This window comes from Molossus molossus, unplaced genomic scaffold, assembly GCF_014108415.1.
Source record: "Molossus molossus isolate mMolMol1 unplaced genomic scaffold, mMolMol1.p scaffold_m16_p_7, whole genome shotgun sequence".
In the NCBI taxonomy this organism is placed as follows: Eukaryota; Metazoa; Chordata; class Mammalia; order Chiroptera; family Molossidae; genus Molossus; species Molossus molossus.
This window is the reverse complement of record NW_023425401.1, coordinates 93,455,053-93,479,688: the sequence shown is the minus strand read 5'-3', so window position 1 is coordinate 93,479,688 and position 24,636 is coordinate 93,455,053. Positions and strand designations below refer to the sequence as shown.

At 51.7% G+C, this 24,636-nt stretch overlaps 1 protein-coding gene across 2 annotated transcripts; it reads right to left on the bottom strand.

The window, feature by feature from the left end:
* Nucleotides 1-709: 709 nt before the first annotated feature.
* CPA5 (carboxypeptidase A5) lies at nucleotides 710-23,699 on the bottom strand. 2 transcript variants are annotated; one of them, XM_036246956.1, is made up of 12 exons: nucleotides 23,314-23,699; nucleotides 20,946-21,157; nucleotides 19,193-19,274; nucleotides 18,010-18,144; nucleotides 9,107-9,205; nucleotides 7,812-7,913; nucleotides 6,226-6,327; nucleotides 5,780-5,890; nucleotides 5,201-5,291; nucleotides 1,823-2,022; nucleotides 1,450-1,534; nucleotides 710-1,015 (listed from the first exon to the last, which is right to left on the bottom strand). In XM_036246956.1, exons 2-12 carry the CDS (start codon nucleotides 21,059-21,061, stop codon nucleotides 828-830), a joined length of 1,311 nt encoding a protein of 436 aa, XP_036102849.1. In that variant the 5' UTR covers nucleotides 21,062-21,157; nucleotides 23,314-23,699; the 3' UTR covers nucleotides 710-827. The 2 variants fall into 2 exon arrangements, with proteins under 2 accessions (XP_036102849.1, XP_036102850.1); XM_036246957.1 differs by lacking the exons at nucleotides 1,450-1,534; nucleotides 23,314-23,699 and having other exon boundaries at nucleotides 20,946-21,061.
* Between the last annotated feature and the right edge of the window lie 937 nt (nucleotides 23,700-24,636).

The following is a 24,636-nucleotide window of genomic DNA, read 5'->3' as shown; positions in this document are numbered from 1 at the left end:
ACCAGAGTCGAGGGTTGGATTCCCCATCAAGGGCATGTACCTGGGCTGCAGGTTTGATCCCCGGCCTCCGTGCATGGGGAAGGCAACCAAATATTACCCCGTTCCCTCCTTTAACCAAGTGCTGACTTAGCACATGGCCTGGCCTGAACTAACCGCTCAGTGCATAACCACCGTGATGACTATGGCGAAGAGGCGAGAAAGAGGATTTCTTCTCCCTGAATGTGCGCTGCTTTGCTGTGCTGGCTCTGATTGGCTGTGCTTCCAAGACTCGGGAATCCTAGGAGGGTGCCCAGGAGGAAGGTCACGATGGACATTTATGGGGTGAGTGGGATCTTCTGAGGGAGGCCTCTCAAATGTGCCCCTGCCCCCTACCCAGCATGGGAAGTGAAGCAGGAAGAGAAGGTGGCTGCCTCTCTGTGCCCACCTCTCCCGCAAGGGGCTGGAAATGCCAACCCTGGAGATCCACTCTTAGGTCAGACACTGTCTGCTCCAGGCTCATCTTAAGATGTAAACACCACCAAGGGGACAATGTGTATGTTAGCAGCTCCCGGGGGCGAGTTTGTGTTCTGGGCCCTGGGACATGGCAGGAGCAGAAGGCGAGGCCTCGGCCTCCTGAATGCCCGGGGAGAGAAGAGGCGTTGCCAGCTGCCACTGTCTCCTCCTCAGTGCTGAGCCCGAAGGGGCGGCAGTCAGTGCAAGAGACCACCAACCTGTTCAAACTTGCTTTTATTTTCTAAGGGGTTGGGGGGGTGTATAACTTGGGGTTCAGAAGGAGCCCCAGGCCTCAGAGAAGAGGATGACCACCCCTGCTCTGCCCTGTCGTGCTACTAGTAGGGGTGATTCAGGGTGTGTATCATAATGGTCCGAATTGCCATCCACGTCTCCTGGGCCGTGGGGATGATCTGTGTGGCTGGCAACAGGAAGCCATACTGCCCAGTGTCCCGGAGCTCAAAGCTGAAGGAGTACTTGATGCCGCTGTCATAGGCCCAGTCGACGGTGACCCCACTGGCCATGTCTATACAAGAAGGCAAAGAAATTCCCCCAAATGGAAGAACAGAGTGTGGCCACAAGGTACAGAAATATCCTGAGTAGAAAGTGAGCCCTGGAGGCCAAACACATACCCACCCCAAGCCACACCAAGCCTCCCAACCCAGGCCTTAACCTGGGCCACACCCTGCCCACCCGGCCGTTCTCCTGCCCCGGCCAAAAAGAAAGCTCCGTGAGGCCACGAGGCAGAGTCTTCACCCTCCCGGAATGCCGCAGAAAGCCAGGCATCGGGAGCTGCCCCGGAACAGCTCCCTGGTGAGGACATCAGGTCTGGCCCAGCCCCTCTAGACCTATGGCGCTGCCCTGTGGCCTGCCAGGCCTGCCAGTCAGCAAGGAGCCTGCACCTGCCGACCCCAGGTGGACATGGTGCCTCCAGAAGCAGCCAGGGGAAGGCTCACTCACAGAGGGTGGTGCTGATGCTGCCGTAAGTGTACTGCATCCCGTGGACCTTGTACAGGGCCTGCGCTGCGCTCTTGGAGAGATTGCACTGCAAGATGACACCCAGAAGGTGAGAGGCTGGGGCTCCCCACACCGCACACCCTCACCAGCTGCTGAGAAACGGAGTTAGGAGTCCTGGAAGTTGAATGTGTAAGATGGCTCTCGCAAGAAGGGAACACAGGACCTCCAACTTTGGACTTCATCACACATGAGATCGAGCTCCCCACTCCTCCCGACCATGGGGTCACTTGGTCCAGACCCTCATTTCAGAGCGAGGGCCTGAACCCTCTGGGCGTCTGCCCAGTGCCACCCCCAAGCCCTCAGCGGCCAATCTCACCAACTCCTCCTTGCTTGAAACGGGCTCCAGCGAGTAGCCGTAAGGGTACATGAGCATCTGAGAGTAGCTGTGGATGGAGATCAGAGCCTTGATGTTCCTATGGTCTGTGATGAACTTCACAATGGCAGACACCTCCGGCTCCGAGTGAGGGTAGGGCCCGTGGTAAGTCTCTGAGCATGGGTTATCATTAGAACCGTTTCCTGGAAGTCAAAGAAAACCACCCAAAGGGTTCAAATCCCCAGGTTCGGGAAAGACACTCAGTGCTCACAACATTGTCTATGTACACCTCTAGGTTTCCCAGCCTCCTTTGCGGTTTGGTTGAGGCCATGTGTGCAGTAGTGACGTGTCACCTCCAGTTCGAGGCTGTTAGAGCAGGCACAGCTGCTCCACACTCTCTTCTGTCTGTGTGATTGGAAGCAAAAAACTCCGGATAGAAGAAGTGTCCTGGATCCCTCTGCCCCCGCTGGAAGAGACCTGCCAAGGAGAGTCACCTGCCCACTCTGGTCTTCATGTGCATGAAAAACAAACATGCACTGTGCTGAGCCGCTGGGTCTGGAGGCATAATTGTTACTGCTGCATGCCCTAGTCTAATGAATGCATCGGAGGAGTGGAGCTCCCTGGGCTTGTCCTTTGCTTAAGTCCTGACTGTGGCTCCATTAAAAAGGTGAGCCTGTCTCAGCAGTCACCTCCAGAGGAACTCCAGATCGCCAACCTCAGCTTCCCCTATGAACAGCCACCCCTCGGAGCTGACCGTTCATTGCCAAACCTCCACTGCCACGGGAACTTGGGTCAGCTGGAACTGGTGACAGTGACGGTGACGGCTGGAGCTGTGCCCCAGCCCCAGCCCTGGGAGCAACAGGGACTGGGGGCCAGGAAAAGAGAGAATAGATTTCCACAACTGCCTGAGGCTGGTGTGGGAACCACAGATACAAGTCTGAAAATTCTACTTAGGGACCTAAACTGGGGGAGGGGGCAAAGAGGAGCGGGGTCCGTATTTTGTTCACAAATTTAATCTGTTCCATCTCCTCCTAGATTCTTTGCTCCCATCTCTTTCCCTCCTACCCACCCCCCCCAAAGGGCCATTTAGTGGAGGCCTGGGCTGGGCTGGTCCAGATGTGTGGGTTAGGAAAACATCTGGAAAGAGCCATCCCAGAACCTCCTCTCCCTCCTTCCTGAAATGACTGCACACGAGCCTGGTCCAAAGGCCAGGGATCGCCCCAATTTTGGAAGCCTGCTGAGAGCACTGGAGCACCCCTTTCAACCTGCAGGGCAGGGGGCTGGCTGGAGAGCTGGGGACTGGCCCAGGACCAGCTCAGGTGCCGCTCGGGGACGACAGCAAATCGCTCCTCAAGAGTGCAGGTGAGGGCGGTGCGGTGGGAGGGATGATCTACGCATTACTCATTATGCAGTAATTACATGAAGGCAATCATAAAACCATAAACAAAATCTTTCTGCCTGAGTCACCAACCCAGACACATTATCCCTGACCAGAGGCAATCCTCTCCTGGAAGCGCACCCCCTCTCCGTCTGCAGGTCCCACCTGGGGCGGGGGCCCCGCGTAGAAGGGATGTGCCTGCAGGAGCGAGGGTGCGAGGAGCAGTCCCAGGGGCTGGAGTGAGCCCAGCTGACAGTGTCCCTGATTGTTGTGTCTGCCAGGAGCGTCTGCACCTGCTACACTTGATGAATGACAAATAGCAACAGATGAGCAGAGCGGGGAGGCTGAAAGCTTTGTCTGCGTTTGCAGCCCACGCACGGAAAGCCGTTGCCAGCGACCAGGTGGCTTTGCCCAAATATGGAGGAACACTTCAGGCCATTAGTTCTGGTTTGAGCTAAGCAGAATAAACTAATCTTCCCCTGACCAAATGGGAATTAGCTGCCTCCTCTCTCTGCCGCTCACAAAGCCCTCTGAGCCCGCCTGTTTCACAAGTACCTGCTAATGGATTCATTAGCTATTTATTTTTCCTTCTCTAAAAATGTAATTTGTAGCAAGGGGAAGCCTCTGGAAGGACATGGTAAATTATTAAAAGCAGTAATCTTTGGGTAGTGGGATTATGGGAGCTTTTTTCCCCTCTGGGCTTTGTGTGTGTGTGTGTGTGTGTGTGTGTGTTTACTTTGTGTGTATATTGATTTTTTTTTCCTGTGTGAAACAACAAACGTTATTTTCTTTAAGAAGTAATTTGTCTTCCTACTAGCCAGTCCATCTGGGTCAGTGGGCACTCGCTTCGGCCAGTTCTGAGGGGCCGTGTGGATGACCACTTGGGACAGGTGTCTGGCCATTTGGAGGTGGAAATGCCTAATTGTACACAGCTGTGTTCTCTGACACCGGCAGTTACACACACGCCTCAGAATCACAGGAAACCCCCACACTGTGGACCGAGAGCTTCTCTCTGGATACTTCAAAGCTGTCTTTAGTTTTCAATGAGAACAGACCCAAAGAAGGCAGATTTTCAATGGCGGGCATCCAGATCTGGGATGTTCTATCACGTTGGTTTAGCCACCCATCTGTTGATCTGCTTTTCAACAGCAATGGCACTGTCTCCTGTGAAGCCAAACCCCGACCCCCCCCGCAGAGTACAGGTGCCACATCAGGGGCAAAGGGCCGTGCCCACGCAACTCTCTCCTCTGGACACCGTCCTGCCTAGACCCAGGATCCCACCCACTCAAGTACTGCGCTCCCAGGTCCACATACTCTCCGGGCTTTCTGGAGGCCTCAGTTCCCTCTCTAGTCCCATGCCCCGGGCATGGTAAAGCAGGTGTCAGGAAGAACCAAGGAAGTGGGGAGGAAGCTGCCCACGCCTCCCTGAAATCATACAGCCCTGCAGATAAGCCCCGCCCATCAGCCCAGGGTTACAAAGTAATTGGGTCAAAAATTTAAAACCAGGCTCAAGCGGTGCTAATGATCAGGAGTCGGCTTATTCTATATTTGAGTATTGTTCAGGCCTCCCCAGAGGGCAAATTTAGGTCACAGCTCTCAGGAAATGAGTTTGGAGGCATGTTCGTGTGGCCTGCCCCCTTCAGGGACCGGCCAGAGGCATTTCGGGGGCGGCAGAGACTCTGGGTTTTAAACAACCAGCAAGATCCCCTGCACCTCCTCGAGCCCTTCTCTGGCGTATTTCGGATTTGCCCATTGCAGTTAGTCCCCATGCAACACACTGTTTCCATGTTTCTCATGAAGGCTTAGCACATGTACACCCTTCACACACATGTGCCACCTGTCCCCGTCTCCCAAGGCTAATCCTAGGCACGTGCTCGCTGTCCCTGGCCGTGACTCACTGGCATGGGCTAGCCACGTCGCCTCCTAGGTTAAGTCAACAGTCGGACTGTGTGGGAGATGTGTCAAGGACTGGGTCCTCCGGCCCTGCCCCCAGACTGCCATACCTCCAAAGCCCGACTTCCAGTTCCTGTTAAGATCCACACCAATGCAGGCGACTCCGGGTCGGCTGGACTTGTTCTTCCGCCACAGGCGGTTCTGAGAAAGCCCAGGATGGATGACCTGGTTACTGAGCCCATTCCCAGAGGTGGGAGCCCCTGACATCCTGGCCTAGGAAGGAGGGTCTGGGGAAACGGAGGGGCAGAAGGAAGGACTATCTCGGGCAGGATGGGGCTGGCATGGGGGTGGGCTGAGGCTGCAGACCAGACTCTGCAGTTAAAGCCAGGGTTCGAGCACACATATACTTCACGGGCTCGTGCACAGGAACCTGCACACACGGGCCCCCCTCTTGGACACCTGAGCACAGGCGGCCAGCAGCGGCCTTCCCTGAGCAGCAAGAGGGAGGTCGGAGGACAAGAGCCGCAGCTTCGGTACAGAACAGCCCACCTTCCTCAGTGAGACTCTGCAAGGAACCCAAGGGGCCAGTCCTCAGGGAACCTAAGCCCAGCTCCCAAAGACGAAGTGACCTTTCCTCCATCCCCCCAGACCTGACCCCTGGCCCCGACCCACTTCCCAGGTGTCCTTACCATGCTGTGGGTAAAAGCAAACCCGTCAGGGTTGGAGACGATCTCCAGGAAGATGTCCATGGTGTCCAGTATGTTGGTCAGGATGCAGTCCTTGCCATATTCACTGACAATCTGCAAGAAAAAACAGAGGGTACAGGAAGAGGGATGGGCTCTCCTCCAAGGCGGAGCAGGACATTTGCACAGCCAGTGGCTGCAGGCAGAGGGGACATCAGGCTATGAGATGCATCCTTCGTACAGAACCAAAGGCTTGGATTTTAAGCAACTAAAAGGCAGAGGCTAGATGTGAGCTCTGTGCTGCAAAAGACCAGCTGGCAGCTGTTCCAAAGGGCAGGAGGGTAGAGAGCACCCTGAGTTTAAGAAACCAAGTATAATATTTCATCTGGAGGTGCCCTTAAATAGGCAAGCAGCCCCCGCCCCCTACCCCAGCCCCCATCATCCGTGCTGACCTTGTCGGCAGTCCAGATGCCGGTGGCATGGGTGATCCACTCCCGGGAGTGAATTCCAGTGTCGATCCAGATGGCCTGGCGCTGAAACCCTCCCGTGCTGAACTGGGGAAAAGCGCGGGACTCATACAAGTTTGAACCGGGACAGCTACAGGGCTGTCCCTAGGGTGCCTGGAAGGAGGCCCCGGTTGTATCCTCCCTGCCTGGGGTGGCCCTAGGTGCCCAAGAGGGGGGCCTGTATGTGCAGGTTCCTATGCACGAGGCCATGAAGTGCACGCGTGCCTGAACCCTGGCAACACAGCAGTGCTGTGGACAGCAAAGTGATTCAGCCAGAAGCACAGAATTGTAAGTATCCTAGACACTTCTAGTGCCTCTCAAACTTGAAAGGGCACAAGAATCCGCCCCCCTCCCCGCCCCCCCAGGGATCTAACAAAAATGCAGATTCGGATTCAGTAGGTCTGGGGAAGGGTCTGAGATTGGGCATTTCTAACAATCTGGGGATGCTGCTGCTGCGGGTGCAAGACCCACACTTTGAGTAGCAAGGAGTTGGTAAATGGAAGGAAGGAAGGAAGGAAGGAAGGAAGGAAGGAAGGAAGGAAGGAAGGAAGGAAGGAAGGAAGGACGTGGACGCCCCTGGGGTGAACCATCACAGGGACAAAGTCAGGTCCCAAGTTTGGTGAGATCACTTGGCCCTTCAGGAGAGTCCCCAGGGCACTGTAGAGAGCAATAGTGTCTTCTCTGGGGGCTTGATATCAAATGCCCTCATGGTCCACCCTCCTGAGTACCCTTTGGGGCACAGACGAAATTGTTTCCAGTGGATTCCACACTCTACTCTGTCCTGACTCCATTATGACCAAGGTCATTGCCACTGCTATGTCTGCTCAAACTCTGTTTCCAGTGGTCCCTGTGAAGGGCTGGGAGGTTTCCCCATAGACTCAGGCTTATCTGGGGGGCTGCTTGAGCCAGATGTCCTCTGTCTTTTGTAAATGAGGCCTCTATGTACCTCTCTTCCCATTTAGCAGATGAAGTAACTGAGGAAACAGCAAGAATGCCGACCCACCCATACTCATACCCCAAGTCCAGGGTGACCAACTGCCACTCTGTCAGTTCATCTCCGTAGCAACCCTCCCACCTACTTCCTGACCCAGGACATGCCAGGCCACCACACTGTCACCTGTTCATGCCTACAAGGGTGTGCCCCTGATTACCACAGTCCCATAGTTGATAGGTCACCTCAGGACAGGAGTATACACATCTTCTCTTTCCCTAGAACTCCCACCCAGCCCTGGCTGGTGTGGCTCAGTGGGTTGGAGGGTCATCCTGTGCACCAAAGAGTTGTGGGTTCGATTACTGGTCTGGGTGCATGCAGGAGGCAACCAATTGATGTTTCTCTATCACGTTGATGTTTCTCTTTGTCTCTCTCTCTCTCCCTTCTCCTTCTATCTAAAGTCAGTGAACAAATCCTCGAGTGAGGGTTTAAAAATTAATAAATAAAGACCCCCCCACACCCAGCCACGACCCCACATGAGCTCAGTCCTATGCCAGAGGCTCTCACTGTAGGTCTAGTGGTCAACACTATTAGCTTTTACCTTCAGGACAAGAATGGACCGATTTTCAAAGCTCTGGCCAATCTGAATTTTTGAGACAATATTTGCATGCTCAGTTACAAAGCTGTCAATCCAGCTATATATCTGAAAGGAATGAAGTTTATCAGATGGGCAGTTAAGCAAGGAGAGGGTGAACCCCAGGACCTCTCTGAATAGTCTCCTTCTCCCATCCCACCCTCCTTAATGCTCTCCTACCTCCCATGAGGATCTGAAAGAACCCAGATCAAAAACTACAAGAAGACAACCTTCAGGCTTAAGGCAACAAGCTGTGGTCGGCCAGGGTTCCCAGGCTCCTCACCACCATGCAGAGCTAAGGCTTTGCCTGGAAGAACAGCATGTGCTGAGCCTACTCAGTGCCCAGGGTCGGCCTGCAAGGCTCTCTCAGGATGGAAGTTTCTCTTGCTTCCATACAATACGTTTGACAGATTTCATAGACCTTGCAGTGTTATTTTCGGTCTTCTTGCTCCTTGCAGATTCTAAGCCACTTGAAAGCAGGGTTCTTTATCTCTGACATCAATAAATGCTAATGGGTTATATTAATTCATTCTCTTATTCGATACATATCATTGAATTAACAAATATATGAAAGAAAATGGATCCTCTACTACAGGCCTTGTGAAATGGGAAGAGTGAAGATGATGGTGATAGAGGGACAGTACCAATAATGTCACATCCTTCACATGGCACTGGGAGCTGTGCCTTGAGTTTCTTTCTGGACTCTCCTTGCATAGTCTCCTTTATAAACGAGCCACAGTCAGCCATGCCTGCCCCAACTGGCTGTAACTATGATCATGAATTTCTACAACTATAGGCAACTCTGTTCTACAAAATGGCTCTCCAGTATGCCTGGCTTCCTGCCCTTTCTACATTCTAGTACCCACAGTGGGGGCTACTTAACACCAGGAGTGGTTGTGGAGAGATCAAGACCCCTGAATCCCTAGCCAGAGCCTTAGATATAAAGGCGCCTCCACCTGCTCCACTCTGGCCAGCGACGGATCCTGCCTTAGTGTCCCACCTAGTAGACCCATCACTCTGGTCCCGTACCTGCCATGGGCTGACTGTTGAACAGTGGTTCCCTCGATCTGAATCCTGGCTTCTGGATCTCTGAAACTGACTGTCTACCTAGCAGACCTCACCCAATGTCTGCTCTGCACTCCCCAAGTGTCAGTTATGGTCTCCCCTAGACCCCAGAGTTCTTCACTAGTCTTTGCCTAAATCTGGAGACCCTGAGGACCCAAAGGGAAAACAGAGGCCAGAGCCTGACCAAGCAGACCTACCTCCTCCAGGGTGTGGTAAGAGGAGTAACTGAAGCTACTGGTGCTACGCTCCAGCCGACGGGACTTCGCCATGGCTTCTCTCTCCTGATCCAGCAGCACCTAGGTGACAGGAGCACAAATCGGAAGGGAAGGGTGGGATGGGACAGGCATGCCTCTTCTGAGCCTGCCTCAGCTGGCTGTGCACAAGACAGCATCAACACGGGAGAATGAGCCACCCTGAGCGTGAGCCGCAAGGTAAGACGGGATGCCGGGTTTCTGAGCGACTCTTCTGCCTGACAAGCTGGCGCTCATGATGCCACTTCCCAGATGAACACAGGGCAAGGAGCTGGGAGAGCCATGCTCCAAGTCCACCATTGCCACTCACTTACGGTCTAACCTTGGCCTTCATTTCCTGTGTGATCATTGGGACAGCAACTCCTGCCTTGCCCATCTCATAGGATAAAATGTAATCAAGGATATGAAAGTGTTTTGGAAAAGATGCTCATGGTCTACTGCCAACGTTGCTTTTGCCCTCTGTGAACACTCTGTTAAGGCCCTTGTTGAGCCATGAACACTGACCCCTGGGGAAGCAGCGGGCTCCCTGACCCACAGCATCCACTGTGCCCCCAGGAAGTGGCCTAACAATTGGTGTCCAAGCCATTTGGAAAGCCAGTCCAAATCATCATCATTAAAGTGCCAACAGACTTGCACTCACCATCTTAACTGCCCCTTAAGCACCGCGTAGGTAAGCCAAAAGCAATGCCCTCGGGTGTCAATTTGGAGTAGGCACTCAGTCCTCATGTGGTATGTCCCACTGCCCATAGAGAGGGCAATGTCGTGCCCAGGCAGGGCTCACATCCCACGTCATCCTGGGACATTTTCCCCATCTTGGGACTCAGTGGGGTGTGCAGGAGCCCTTCACCCAAGCTTACATACCCTCACACTGGCATCCGGGGACCAAGGCAGCCTGGGGCTCAGCACGGACTGCAGCAGGGGACGTGCCACAGAGGGCGCTGGGAAAACAGGCCCTCAACCCAAAGTTGCCCTGCTTTGCAGCTCACAGTTAAGTCTTGATGATGCCTTGCTTCAGCCAGAGCCTTTCGGTTTACCAGTCATCTTTAACCTCATTACATCATTTGATCTGGTCAGATGACCAGATGACAGGGCAGGAATTGACTATTCATGTTTTAGAGAGAAAACCAATTAAAGAGGTGAAGGGGCCCTGGCCAGTTTGGCTCAGCGGTTAGAGCGTCCGCCTGCGGCCTGGAGAGACCCGGGTTCGGTTCCCGCTAAGGGCACGTACCTCGGTTGCAGTTTGTCCCCGGCCCTGGTTGGTCGTGCGGGTGGCGGCCACTCGATGTGTCCCTTTCACATCGATGTTTCCCTCTCTCTCTCTTCCTCTCTCTCCCTCCCACTCTGTCTGTACAAAAAATGGAAAAAATGTCCTCGGGTGAGGATTAAAAAAAAAATAATAAAATAAAAATAAAAAAATAAAGAGGTGAAGGGACTTAATGGCAAAATTAACCAGGGGCAGAGTTGAGATAAGAAACCATATATCCTAGTTCTTAACCTTGGATTCCTTACGGCCACCTATCCAGCAAAGCTAACAAGAGCCCTGGCTGGTGTCCTCAGTGGTTAGAGCATGGGCCCACGCACCAAAGGGTCGCATGTTTGATTCCCAGCCCCGGTTGGGGCACGTGCAGGAGACAACCAATCAATGTGTCTCTCTCACATCGATGTTTCTCTCTCTCTCTCTCCCCCCTTCCTCCCTCCCTTCCACTCTCTCTAAAAATCAATGAAAAAAATGTCCTCCAGTGAGGACTAACAACAACAAAAAAACCCTAAAAAGAATTATATCTAGATATAGGTATCTATAGATGTAAATGATGATATAAATACAGATATACACATATAGATATGCATATGTAGGTATGTATATAGATATATGGTGTGTCTATGCATGTATGTATACAGATAGTGAGAGCCAGCAAATATGTAAAATGCTGACAACAGGTGAAAGTCCAAGCTATTATTCTTGCAATTAAAAAGTGTTTTAAGCCTGGCCGATATGGCTCAGTGGTTGAGCATTAACCAATGCACCAAGAGGTCACCGGTTCGATTCCCAATCAGGGCACATGTTCAGGTTGTGGGCCAAACCCCCATTGGGGGGCATGCAGAAGGCAGCCAATCTACGTTCTCTCTCATCAATGTTTCCATTTCTCTCTTCCTCTCCCTTCCTCTCCCTATAAAAAAGATCGATAAAGAAAAAAAGTGTTTTGTCCTGGCCGGTTTGGCTCAGCGGTTAGAGCGTCTGCCCTCGGTCCGGAGAGACCCGGGTTCGGTTCCCGCTAAGGGCATGTACCTCGGTTGCAGTTTGTCCCTGGCCCTGGTCGGTTGTGTGGGTGGCAGCCACTCGATGTGTCCCTTTCACATCGATGTTTCTCTCTCTCTCTCCGTTCCTCTCTCTCCCTCCCACTCTACCTGAACAAAAAATGGAAAAATGTCCTCGGGTGAGGATAAAAAAAAAAAAGAAAAAAAGTGTTTTAGAATAATGAAAGAGCAGCACCCTGAGCCAAGGACAAGACACTAAAATGCCAAAAAATAAACCAAACTGCTAACATTAGGATAGAAGAATTATAATTTGACACATTTTTTTTTCCTTTTCTCTGCTTTTACATTTTGGCAACGTCCTTAAACTACTCCAATAAGTAAAACTTTCTAAATGAATAAATAATACTGCAACCCAAACAGAAAGTCCCCCCCGCGAAAGCACAGCCGTCTCGGCCGGAAGGGAGCCCTCCCCACGGCCCCACCAGCTCACTCACAATCTCGCTCGCGTTCTCGGGTTTTACGTGTGGGGCTCGTTTTCTTTTCTTTTTGCGCACCGACTACACGCGAGGCCACCGTGCTTGCAGTTTTGCAGCGGCACTGACTGGGCTGAGGGGGGCCAGCTGGGCCGCCGGCTGAGTCAGAGATGGCTGGAGCAGCCCTGATCCTCACTGGCACGAGCACCACCCTGGGAAGCTCTAACTAAAGGAATTTGTCTGCTTCCCAGGAAACCAGCGGAAATCTCGGCGGCCCCCATGACCCATGTGTGCCCGCCACTGAGCCGGGCACTGCCAGCGTGATGAGCAGCTGCAGGGGAGGGCGCAGGCCGGTGCCCTGCACCGCAGTCGGCCCGTCCGGCTGTGCGGCCCCCGCAGAATAAAGGTGAAGGGTCCATGTGGCACTAAGGAACGTCCTGGGGACTGGTGGAGGCCCAGGCTGTGGGTGACGGTGCAGGACAGTGAGAAGTTGGCAGGAAAGGGCCACAGGGTCCAGCTCTTCCCACGCGGCCAGGGACACCCACAGGAAGACGGCTCCCAAAAGGCGTCCTTTGTTCCGCACGACAGCCTGGAGGCAAACGGGGAGCCAAACTGCGAATATCTTTCCAAACACCCTCGCAGCCCTGGGAGTGCATGTGACACCCGCTTACAAATCGGGAATGCTCAGCCCTCACAGCTGGGCCCCAGTTCCAGGAACATCCATCTGCCTGGCCCCAAAGAGACCCAGATGTTCCTCCCTCGCGGCCGGCAGGGGAGGACGGAGCAGGACCGGCCTGCCGGGCTCAGGAATGCCTAATTACAGCCCTGTCAGGCTTCTCCGAGAAGGGAAGGAAGGAAAACCCTCAGCAGCCAGCCATTTGCCTCCCTGGAAGTCATAACCTGACAGGGAAAGTAATACCGAGGTGTAAATTAATTTATGACAGGAGTGAGGAAGGATGAGGACGTGGAGCAAAGAACAGCACCTCCAGGAAGAGGGAGGGGAGGAGACTGGGGGCCCCAAAAGAGAAGTTAACACCCGAGGGAACGCACGGGCAGAGAAACTCCAACCACAGACATGAGATGGACAGATGGAGACAGTGGGTGGGGGCAGGGGGCGAGCTCTGACCCCCGTGACAACAGCAGTCACTCTCCTCAAGGCCCTGGCTTCTCTTCCAGGCCTAACGTGTGCAATAGCAGCTGCGTGGCTGGTGGCAACCAGGATCCATGCCTACACGGAGGGGGCGGGGCCACAGATTGGGGGTGTTAGAATGGACCCCTGCAGCAGATCAAGGCTGCAATGTGGCATCACTACCTGAAAGGCAAACTTAAACCACCGCGCGCACACACGGACACACACACACACAGACAGACAGACACACACACACGGACAACCTCTGAGAAGGCAGAGGGCACAAGAGCAAAGCAAAGGGTGCCAGTCCTGGAGCCAGACTGTCTCAGACGAAATCCTGATGCTGTCACTAACTTGGGCAAATTGCTAATTTCTCTGTGTCTTCATAAAATGTTATCAGGAAAATGTTATCGTTCAGCACATGTTCTCGTGGAAATTAGAAGGGTTAATACATGTAAAATGCTTAGCACATTGCCTAACATGTAGGAAATACCAGCTGTGGATGATGACTGTGACAATGACAAGACAGCAACAGTGACTCTTGGGGTGACTCCAGGACTGTAATGGAACAATCATTGCAAGGCATGACCAGGAAATCTGGATTGCTCCGGAAGGGAGTGGTGTGTGTAGGACTTGGGACGGCGGAATGCTCTCATTATGGTCACTTGGATGAGTCTGTAAGCAAATGTTGCTGCCTAGGACCAGCAAAGGGGCCGGTCCTTCTGTCCCTGTCCCCTTGGTGCAGCCAGACCGCCTCTCCCTCAGGACCTTGCCCATGACCGCCTCCTCCTCCCCTTGTCTTCTCTTGCACTCATCCCTACCTGTCCTCCTCTCCTCCTTAGAGCTGCACCCCGCCCCCACCCCAGCCGACAGCATTTCCACGCTTGAATCTCTTCCAAACAAGTATTTGCTGAGCACACACTGGGCACTAAAGATATGGCAGCCAACAAAACAAAACTGCCCGTCCTCATGGAGCTTATAGTCTAAGAGGGGTGACAGACAATAAACAAGATAAATAAGTAAATTCTATAGGGTATTACAGGGTAGTAAGTGTCAAGGAGAGAAGTGATAAAGAAGAAGGAGGGAGGGAATTGGGGGAGTGTGGAGAAGAAAGGTACAATTTAAAATAAGGTAAAAGGGTGACATGTGAATAAGATTTTGAAAGCAGTGAGGAACTAAGCCATGCAAGTATCTGCAGAAACAGCATTTCAGCTATAAGGACTAGCATGTGCAAAGGCCCTGAGGTATGAATCTGGTCAAGGGCCCTGAGGCAGGAAAGGGTGGGGCAAGTTTGAGGAACAGCGAGGAGTGTCTGAAGCAGAGTGAGCAAGGGGGAAATAGTCAGTGATGTGGGGTGGGACGTAGACCACGTAGAGCCTTACAGCCATTTTAAGGACTTTGACTTTTACTGTGAGCGAGTTGGGAATGACATTGAGCGTTTTAAACAGAGGAATGATACAATCAGACGTGCAACCAAAGGACCCCTCTGGTTGCTGTTTGAAGACTAGGCAAAGAGGAGGCAAGGGTGGAATCAAGGAGGGTAGTTAGAAAACCTCTGGAACAATCCAGGTGAAGGCTGATGGCGTGTTGGCCCAGGTGGTGGCGTGTGGTAAGAGATATTTCAACGGGAGAGCTGATGGAATTTGCTGATGGATTGGCTATGGGATGTGACAAAGGAGTCAAGGATGATTCCAAGTGTTGCCATTTCTTGAGGCGAGGAAGGCTGTGGAGAAGCTTTTGGGGGCCCTGGGAAGCTCGGTTTGGACCCATGAGGTTTGAGACGCCCATTAGACAGCCAGGTGGAAAATGCTGAGTAGGCAGTAAGGTTCAGGTCAGTAGGAGTTCAGGTCGGATATATGAGGTTGGCTAGCGCTGTAAATATGAGAGTATTCAGGAGGTCGAAAGTATTCAATGCCATGATCTTGGATGAAGGGACAGAGGAGAGCTGGGAAACGGAACATGCAAAGGACCAGCCTGTACGATGGGTTCACCCAGGCAAGAACAGATGTCCAGTTTCGCTCTACAGGAGGTGGAGAAATGGGGTGATAGTGGGGGGGGGGGATCAAGGGAGGATTTTTTTGAAGATGAGAGAAATAACTCTATATCTGTATGTTAATGGGAGCAATTCAGTAGAGAGGGGGTGAAGCAATATTTACACTAAATTGTATTTTGCTCTAGATCCTCAGAGCATGGGTGATTTTTGTTTTCTCCTTTGTGCTTTCCCTCTATTTTCCAAATTACCTAACATGAATATTTATTAATTTTGTAATCAGAAAAAAAAAGCCATTAAAATCCACAGAGCTGATTGCTCAAGTGAAGCTTTTGCACGGTGACTCATCCTGCAGAAAATAAAAACCACCACCACCAAAGCGCTGAAAAGAACGAGGAGGTGAAGAAAAATTAAATGCAAATAGAGCTCACTCGAAATCAGATAATTTCTTGCCTTGCCCACTGCAATTTCCTCACCACCCTCCCTCCTGTCAGCCTCTCCCTGCTCCTGTCCCCGACTCAACATTGTCACTGTCAGAGGGATTTTTCTTAAATGCAAATCTGATCCTGTCAGAGACCTCCACTGGCTCCCCTACGGTTTTCAGGATAAAAACTTGACCTCTTCACCCCGCAGAGGATGCCCTTTGTGATCTGGATGGGCCTCATCGCCAATCTGGGGCCCCTTCCCCTCCTGTCCCCCTCTGCTCTTCAGCCACACCGTAATTACCGCCTTTTCAGAGCGACTTGCGGGGCCTCTTGTACTCGCTCCCATAGCAACCTGCTCCACTCCCTCCGTGCTCTCATCCACTCCATTGTAGTCGCTGATTCACCCCTCGGCTCCCCGCCCCCACGACACTCGGCTCCCCTGGATACAGACCCAGTTCTCATCTTTGTATTTCCAGCACCTTGCCCGGTACCCAGAACACAGTAGGCATCTCAGTCTCTGTGCATAGAATGAATGAACCCACCTCTTCTATCTCAAGCATCCCTCTGATCATAGGGGGAGGGGGGGACACATCCCTCCTCAAAACTCTGCAGTGCCTCTGGCCAAAGGGAAGGCGAGCACCAAGGCTTGTCACGCCCATCTCAGCCCACAGCTAACGCATCCTGTCTCCTTTCCTTCTCACACCCACTAACTCAGCTAACATGTATTAAGCCCCAGCTAAGTGGCAGGCCCTGCAGTAGGTGCTGGGGTATAAAGATGGACACGGGGCGCGATCCTGGACCTTGAGGGGCTCGGGGAAGAGGCATTCCTCTGGGCATGCTCCTCCTGAACCTGCCCATCCAGTGATTCCGCAGGCGGCTGTTGAGGGCCCACCGTGCGGGAAACACCGTGCCAAAAACCGGGGCTGAGATGATCCAGAAGACAGGGAGAAACCATGCCTGTGCGTTAATAGCTAAAACATCAGACTGGAGGCCAAAAACCTGAGTAGTGCAAAGCCCTTCCCCTCCTGTTAGCGCCTCTGAGCTTTCCTCCTCCTGGACACCTTTCCCCATCATCACCACAAATCAACTCAACACGGCAGCCCGCCCCACCCCCAGCTCCCTCTCAGCCAAAATCTGATCTCAAATCTGACCATCGGAGCTTGATGCGTTGCAGACAGAGCGAGTTGGCGAAAATCCTGCCTTGCTGGGCTAAGGCTGAGAGTTCAGGGCATTTTACTGAAAATGAGAAAAAAGCACCCCCCCCAAACCCCCACTTCCAGGGATTCCAGAGCTGGGGACCATGGGGGAGGATGACTCGCTTCAAAGAAGTCAGGGAAGGCTCGGAGGTGCCTCTGGAGCTATTCCCGATGTGCAGAAATCAACAGAAACTTTGTAGCGACCTCCGCGTATCTGCTTGCCAAATGCTGCGGGGTTTCCAGGACCAGGAAGGAGCAGGGAAATGCAAACTTCAAAATGCAGGCATGAGCAACAATGAGAACCAAGCACTATTTCTTTTGATGTGGTGGCCTCTCTTGTCTGTGGGAGTTTCCCCATTTTTGTTTGTGGGGATTTAATTAGAGAAATAGCCCACCCCCCACATGTGGAGCGGGAAACAGATGTGCCCGATGAGGATAAAAGTCTTTGAATGGGCCGGAGTGCCCCAGCCCTGTGCTCGCCTGGGAAAGGAATGCCGCCTAATGCGTTTATCCCCTGGCATGTGGTGTCAAGTGTGTGCGCTGCAGGAGACCCTGTGTTCCCACACTCCCAGCCCCAGAGATTAGCTGCAGCGCAGCATGGTTGGGAATGGACCTCTGTGGATCCGAGGCTACAGGTATGCTACACAGGGATGCCCAAAACACCAGGGGAAGGAGGCTGCTGGGAATATCCTTGGAAACAAAACAATGGAAATAGAATTCCAGAGTGTTCAGGAAAGATGCTGTAGGGGGCAGCAACCAGGTGGCAGGGGGGGAAGGGGTACCCAAGAGGAAGTCTCCCTTCGCCCTACCCAAGGGCAGGTCTGCAGCTACTTCTCCCAAAGCCCTTCCTCTGGGAGAAGCCAGCCTGGGAGAGGTGCCTGGTCCGGAGAGCCTGCGGTGGAGGCGGGGCAGGGAAGCCACAGCAGGGCTCACACTGGGCGTCTCTGGAATGTAGGAACTCCCTGGTATGGATGGCTGAGACACGTCAGGGACAGGAGGAGCAGTCAGAAGGCAAAGGGAGCCCTTCAGACTGCCTCCAATGGTGCCTTAAAAAAGCTCCAGCTGCCCGGCCAGTGCGGCTCAGTGGGTTGAGCATCATCTCATGGACTGAGAGGTCCCGGTTCAATTCCCAGTCAGGGCGCATGCCTGGTCGCTGGCTTAATCCTAAATAGGGGATGTGCGGGAGGCAGCCGATCAATGTTTCTCTCTCACATCGATGTTTCTATCATTCTCTCTCTCTCTGTCTCTCAAATATCAATAAAAACATATTTAAAAAAAGAAAAACGAGCTACTTCCTCCTGTCTCACTTCTCCACGTTTAGCTCTGGGTCTTGTTTCTCTGCGTCGAGCCGACCAGAAAGGCGGCGCGGCGGGACCTCACCTGGATGTCCTTTATCATGATGCTGTAAGCGAGGCCGTGAGACTCCAGATACTCTTTGACGTCTTTCAGTTCAGAGTAAGGAACTCTCATGTCCACAGGGAGGCTGGGCCTGGCTGGGCCACGCCAGAAGTCCACCTTATTCACAAAGGAAAGAAAACGGTGCCTTTGCTGCATGTCCTTGCACACAACCTCCACGGCACCCCGGAAAACCAGGTGATCTCTTACAGACACCAAAGGGCCCCAGTTCCAGAATGAAAACCCTGAGGCCAAGCAGAAGGATGGGCAAAAATGAAAAATCCCCAAGTCACCGGGTCTCCTTCCCTAATTTCAAGCACCCTTATCACCCAGGCTCACACTGCAACGTTGTCAGATCCAAAGAGCCCATAGCCGTTGCCAAATGAGACAGCTCCTCATGTGGGACATTAACGTGGACAAGAACCCTGGTTAGAGGACAGAGATATCACTGTCCCCAAACCTAAAGAAGTAGGAGAGGCCTAACCTGGATTCCCAGGGCATACAGCTACTACATCCATTTTTCAACTTACAAAGTGGAGAGAATTGCTCTAAGGTGTTATGAGTCCTGGTTGATAGGGGCGCTCATACAAATACGAACGAGGACTCTGGGTCACATCCAGAAATATCTGGTTGTTTCAACAGTCCTCAAACAAAATCCTTCTATTATAATGGTTGGAGGAAATGTTTTCCATTGTGGAATACTTGCAGAGGACAAATGTTCTTGGAAACAAATGCTCAGGCTGACAGGGACGAGCCCAAATAAAACACAGGCTTGCCAAGCTAAGCCCTTCCAATTCTTTCACTTGGCAAACAGATGTGTCCAGTCTGTGTGTTGCATGGCATCCCACCCAGAGACATGTGTCCCATCCCCCCGACCCCGTGTGGCTTCAGGACATTTCAGCTGTTTTCGGAGCAGCCCCCGACAGGGTCTCCTCAGCAGACCCCCATCCAGGACAAAGGGGAAAGCCAACAAGAGCCGCCCAAACTTCTGGGCAAGTGTTCCCAACCTTTCCTGGAGAGGAGCCACAGCCGATTTTCCCACAGTTCTCTGATCTCTGGCAGAGCCATCAGAGAGCAGGTCTGGGTGCAGGGCGCAGGATGGGAGCCAAAGGTGCAAGCCACTGTGAAGGAGAGAAGAACACGTCCCCAAACCCTGAGGAGTCCTCACCTTCAGGGGCTTCAGGCCCTCCAGGTCCCTGAGAAGTGAAAGTTGCTTGTCATTCTTAGCCAGGACTCGAAGAACCTGGTCTCTGGAAAGACACAGAAGGGGCAGAGGGCGCTGCTGAGACGGACTCCTCGCAGCCGTGCTGCTTGGAGGAGGTGGCGTGGAGATCCGAGACCAGGCTGAGGGGAGCTGGTAGGAAGGCTGGGAGGCAGGCACCCGGGCACATGGAGGCGGGAGGAGCAGGAGGACTTGTAGCTCTGGGAAGACACAAGTCCTTCATCCTGGGGCCAGCAATCTCTCCAGCCGCAAGAACAGACTACCCGGTAGACTAAATAAAGCCTGCCAATGCTACTAATGAACCCAAGGACAAGACAGAGAAGAAAGATGGGGAGGGATGTGGGGGGTGGAGGAAGGTATAAGAACAAGATTAAAAGCCCTGGCCGGTTGCTAAGTGGTTAGCGTGTTGGCCATGCGTTCAATTCCGGTCAAGGGCACGTACCTCGGTTGCAGTTCAGTCCCCGGACCTGGTCGGGGTCGTGCAGGAGGCAACCAATCGATTTGTCTCTCTCACACTGATGTTTCTCTCTCTTTCTCTCTCCCTCCCACTCTATCTGAAGATAAATGAAAAAAAATATCCTTGGGGGAGGATTGAAAAAAAAAAGAACAGGAAGAATGAAGGGGAGAAAGGAATAAATACTGGGGTTACAGGGGCAAACAACGGCCCCAAGTGCTCTTCATACAACGGTCCCAAGGTCATGGTCTTCTCAAACCTCGTGCCCCAACCTGCTTTCTCCCAAGAGCTTGAGGACATGGAAGGGGAGATCAGCCTCACTCTGCCTCCTGGAGCAGCTGAGCTCCTTCCTGTCGCTCTGGAGGGACAGGGAGGCAGCGGAAGTGAGCAGCCTGCGGCGTGGCCCCCGGGGTCTGATGCCTGGGATGATGTTGGCTCCATCCCTGACTGGTTCTGAGACCATGAATGATGACCCTGCTCTCTAAGCTTGTGTCCTCTCTACGGCGGGATCTCTGGGAGGCTGAGAACTCATGTCCTTGCTGACCTGGGATATAACACTGGTGCTCATTGTTATTTAAAGGAGTATAATGCTACATCCATCTGTGGCAGGGTGCATAGTCTTTTGGGGGTTACTAACTTCTTTAAGAATCTGAAGAAAGCTATGAACCCTTCCTCCAGAAAAAAAAAATACATACACAAAATATTTATGTATGATTTCAGGGGATTCTTAGAGCCCTAAAAGCTTATCCAAGAACTCCAGAGTAGCCCTGGCCGGTTTGGCTCAGCGGTTAGAGCGTCCGCCTGCAGTCCGGAGAGACTCGGGTTTGGTTCCCGCTAGGGGCATGTACCTTGGTTGCAGTTTGTCCCCGGCCCTGGTTGGTCGTGCGGGTGGCAGCCACTCGATGTGTCCCTTTCACATCGATGTTTCCCTCTCTCTCTCTTCCTCTCTCTCCCTCCCACTCTGTCTGTACAAAGGATGGAAAAATGTCCTCGGGCGAGGATAAAAGAAAAAAAAGAACCCCAGAGTAAGAATTCTGGGTTTGGGGAGGGACAGTAATACAGCCATGTGTCCCATCCTTGAGCACAAGAGTGAGAGATTACAGAACTGGAAGGGGGTTTAGGATGAGGATCGAAGTCCTGACTCTGTGCCCTGACCAGCTCCCAGCAGGATGGCCACCTCCCCGCTGGGACACCCAGTCCCTGAGCTCCTGGCATCTTCCCTTCTGCTATGGAGCAGTCACTCACCCTGTGAAATTCATTTGGCCCAAAGCTGATGCCAGGAAAAAGCTGCAGACCAGGAGCGTCCATCGGCCCACAGCACAGAGCCCAGGGCCCGAGCCTCCTCGGAGGGTGCCCTGCATGCTCCTTCCTCCAGGCGAGCTTCAGGGGCTTTCTGCGCGCACGGGCATGACCCAGGTCTCAGCACGGCACAGCACCTAAAGGCCGGCAGGCCCGGCCTGACAGTGGGTGTTAGGCTCTCTCTGGGGAGACCCAGTGTGTGACCCCCACACACTGGCCTTGGGAGAGCTAGGGTGGCCCCTCCCCACTTCTAGGCAAATCCTCTCCTGGACAGAGGCGAGGAAAGAGAAAAAGAGGAAGACAGGCCCTTAGCCTTCTTTCTCCCCTGGATGTTTACTGGGTCAGCCTCTTGTGAGCATCAAAGACGCCATCTTGGAAGAAAGATGAGCATAGCCAGAAACCCAAGAAAATCACTCATTTCCTCCCTCCCCATTTAATTGTTTCCTTTTTGCTCTTCTTCTCCCTCCCCATCCACTCACACTTTCCCTGGGCCATATCCTCCTTACACATAGGCTGTGGACGCCACTGAAAAAAATTTGGGTTTAGAGACAGAACTGGGTGCTCGCTTTCTGTCTAAAAGAGCTGGAGCAATTGACCTAATCTCTCTAAACCTCAGTTTACTCATCAGTCAAATGGGGTTAATAACACGTCCCTTATACATCAGATAAGGGGTTAATTTTCAAAATATAAAGAGTACTCACACAACTCAACAAAAGGAAGACAAAGAATTCAATTTAAAAATGGGCAGAGGACCTGAATAGACATCTCTCCAAACAGGACATACAAATGGGCAAGAGACATATGAAAAAAAATGCTCAACATCACTAATCATCAGAGAGATGCAAATTAAAATGACTCTGAGGTCTCACCTCACACCTGTCAGAATGGCCGCCATCAACAAATCATCAAACAACAAGTGCTGGCGAGGGTGTGGAGAAAAGGGGACTCTAGCACACTGCTGGTGGGAATGCAGACTGGTGCAGCCACTGTGGAAATCAATGTGGTGTTTCCTCAAAAAATTTAACATTGAACTGCCATTTAATCCAGTTATCTCACTTCTAGGAATATATCCTAAGAAGCCTGAAACAACAGTAAGAAAAAATAAATGCACCCCTATGATTATAGCAGAAATATTTACAATCGCTAAGGTCTGGAAACAGCCCAAGTGTCCATCAATAGACGAGTGGATAAAAAAGCAGTGGTACATTTACACAATGGAGTACTATGCAGCTGTAAGAAAGAAAGATCTCTTACCCTTTGAGACAACATGGAGGGACCTGGAGAGTATTATGCTGAGTGAAATAAGCCAATCAGAAAAAGACAAATATCACATGATCTCAGTTATTTGTGGAATATGATGAACAAAATAAGCTAATAAACAAAATAGACCCAGAGACATGGAAGTAGGAAACAGACTGACAAACCTCAGAGGGAGAGGGGGTGGGAGGGCGGGGAGAGATAAACCAAAGAACTTATATACATATATGCGTAACCAATGGACACAGACAACAATACTGTGAAGGTGGGGGTGGGGGGGAGACAAGAGCAGGGCGGAGGGTGTCAGTGGGGGGAAAGGAGAAACATCTGTAACAAAAATAAATTAAATAAATAAATAACACCTCCCTTCCCTACCTCATAGGTTTTGGGGGGCGGGGTAGTAGAAGAGACAATGTGGGTGAACTGGCTTGGCAAAGACTTTCAAATGGATTATTATTTCAAAGCCATTAACTCGTTGTCACAACTGCATCTTAGGTCAGTACTCCAATTGCAACAGAGAAGGGGAAGAGAAGAGAACAGGGAGGGGAACAAAGGAAATACACTGTATGAGAAGGAATTCAGTGAAGAGTCCCTTTTCTCTATCTTCGGGTGGTCCCCATTATGCTGGAGTACGTAGGGAGTTTTCTGCTGGACAGGAAGGTCCCTGCAGTCATTATTATAGTTCTCGACAGACAGCAGAGTCAATTTCTCGGTCCTGCTAAAGCCCCGCACAGCCCCCTTTATGGTCTGGCAATAGTAGGAAGGGAGCAGAGGCCAGCACACAGAGCAGTCATATTGGAAGCAGAGACTGAAAGATGATGTCTGAATGGTAAATGATGAATCTAACAGAAAATCCACAGGAGGTAGAGGAGAGGCAGAGACTAAATCCAACAAAGTTGCTCAGCAGAGGATGTCAACAAAAGGCCACTTAACTGTTACCAGCGATTCTCAGAAGCCCCCCTCCCCGTCCATACCTTCCCAGAATGGCCAATTAACCGGCCATGTGTGCAGAGAAGGGAGCTCTTTTATTGACAGAATGCCCTGCTCCCACACCCGCCGGACCTACTCCATTATTTTGTGGGTCAGCTGTTCAGACATGCCAAACTCTCCTAGAACCCCGGTTTTGGGAACTCTCAGACAGAAACACTAGCAAAGGGTTGAAGGACCTAAAATAGAAAGCAATTACGCTTTCCACCCAAGTAACTTTCAGCGTTAGTAGAAATAGAAATAAAAGAATGTATTAGTAAACAATAGCTCAGGGATGTAAGAGAAAAAAAGTGGGGATGGTGCTAATCACCAAAAGTAGCCAGCATCTTCTTGTTCAAAAGCATCATTTTAAGTCACTAATATTAAGACAACCCTCCCTGTGCTTGTTCTGGGCCTGGGGGGAGGGGGAGAGAGATCAAGAGCAAGAGTGGGAGAGACAGAGGAAGAGGGGCAGTTAAGAATTCTCCAGAATTCTATGACAGCACTTCCCATAGAACTTCCTGTGATAATGGAAATGTTCTGTCTTCGCTGTCCAATAGGATCGCCACTGGCCACTAGCAACTGAAGATTTGAGTTTTTAATTGTATTTCATTTTAATTAAGTTGAATAGCCACAGGTGGTAATGGCACTGTGTACACAGCATAGTTCTGTGGTAACTCACCAGCCCGAAAACACTGCCTCCAATGCTGGATTGGAAGCAGAGACACACAACCGTGCTTGATCTAATATCTAATATTGGCATTTCCGTCAAAATTAATTACTCATCGAATCATTTATTTAATAAATGTCTACTGAATGCCTACTATGTGCCAGACACTTGCTAAGATCTGGAAATAAAATAGTGTTATAGACTTGTTCCTTAGATTTCTAGTGAGGTAAGTAGAAAATTAATTTAAAGAGTATACAAATAAATATTTAAATGTAGCTGGTATATGTGCTACAAGGGAAAGGTCCAGTGTGGCACAAGGACTGGTGACATGGATTCCAAATAGACTGAAGGGACAGGGAGAGGTTCCCTAAAGAAGTTTTGTAGGAGGATCTTTATCTCCTGCAGGTGGGTGGATTAGACAGATACCTAACCACTCCTGCTCAAATGAAACAACTGAAATGCTGGATAAAATATGTTAAATAGCTTTTTAAATGTATCACTCAGGTCCTGGACAGTTGCTCAGTGGTTAGAGCATCGGCCCTCAAACCAAATAGTCACAGGTTCGATTCCAGCCAAGGGCATGTACCTCAGTTGCGGTTCATCCCCGGCCCTGGTTGGGGTCGTGCGGGAGGGAACCAGTCAGTATGTGTCTCTCACATCGATGTTTCTCTTTCTCTCTCCCTCTCTCCCACTCTATCTAAAGATAAATGGAAAAATATCCTTGGGTGAGGATAAAAAAAGAAA

Coding starts and splice junctions, on each gene's coding strand:
- CPA5 (XM_036246956.1), bottom strand. CDS start 21,061: ATGCAGGGCACCCTCCGAGGAGGCTCGGGCCCTGGGCTCTGTGCTGTG. Junction 18,145..19,192: donor AGGGCCTGAAGCCCCTGAAG/GTGAGGACTCCT, acceptor TTTGTGAATAAG/GTGGACTTCTGGCGTGGCCC. Junction 1,016..1,449: donor CAGCATCAGCACCACCCTCT/GTGAGTGAGCCT, acceptor CTTCTTGTATAG/ACATGGCCAGTGGGGTCACC.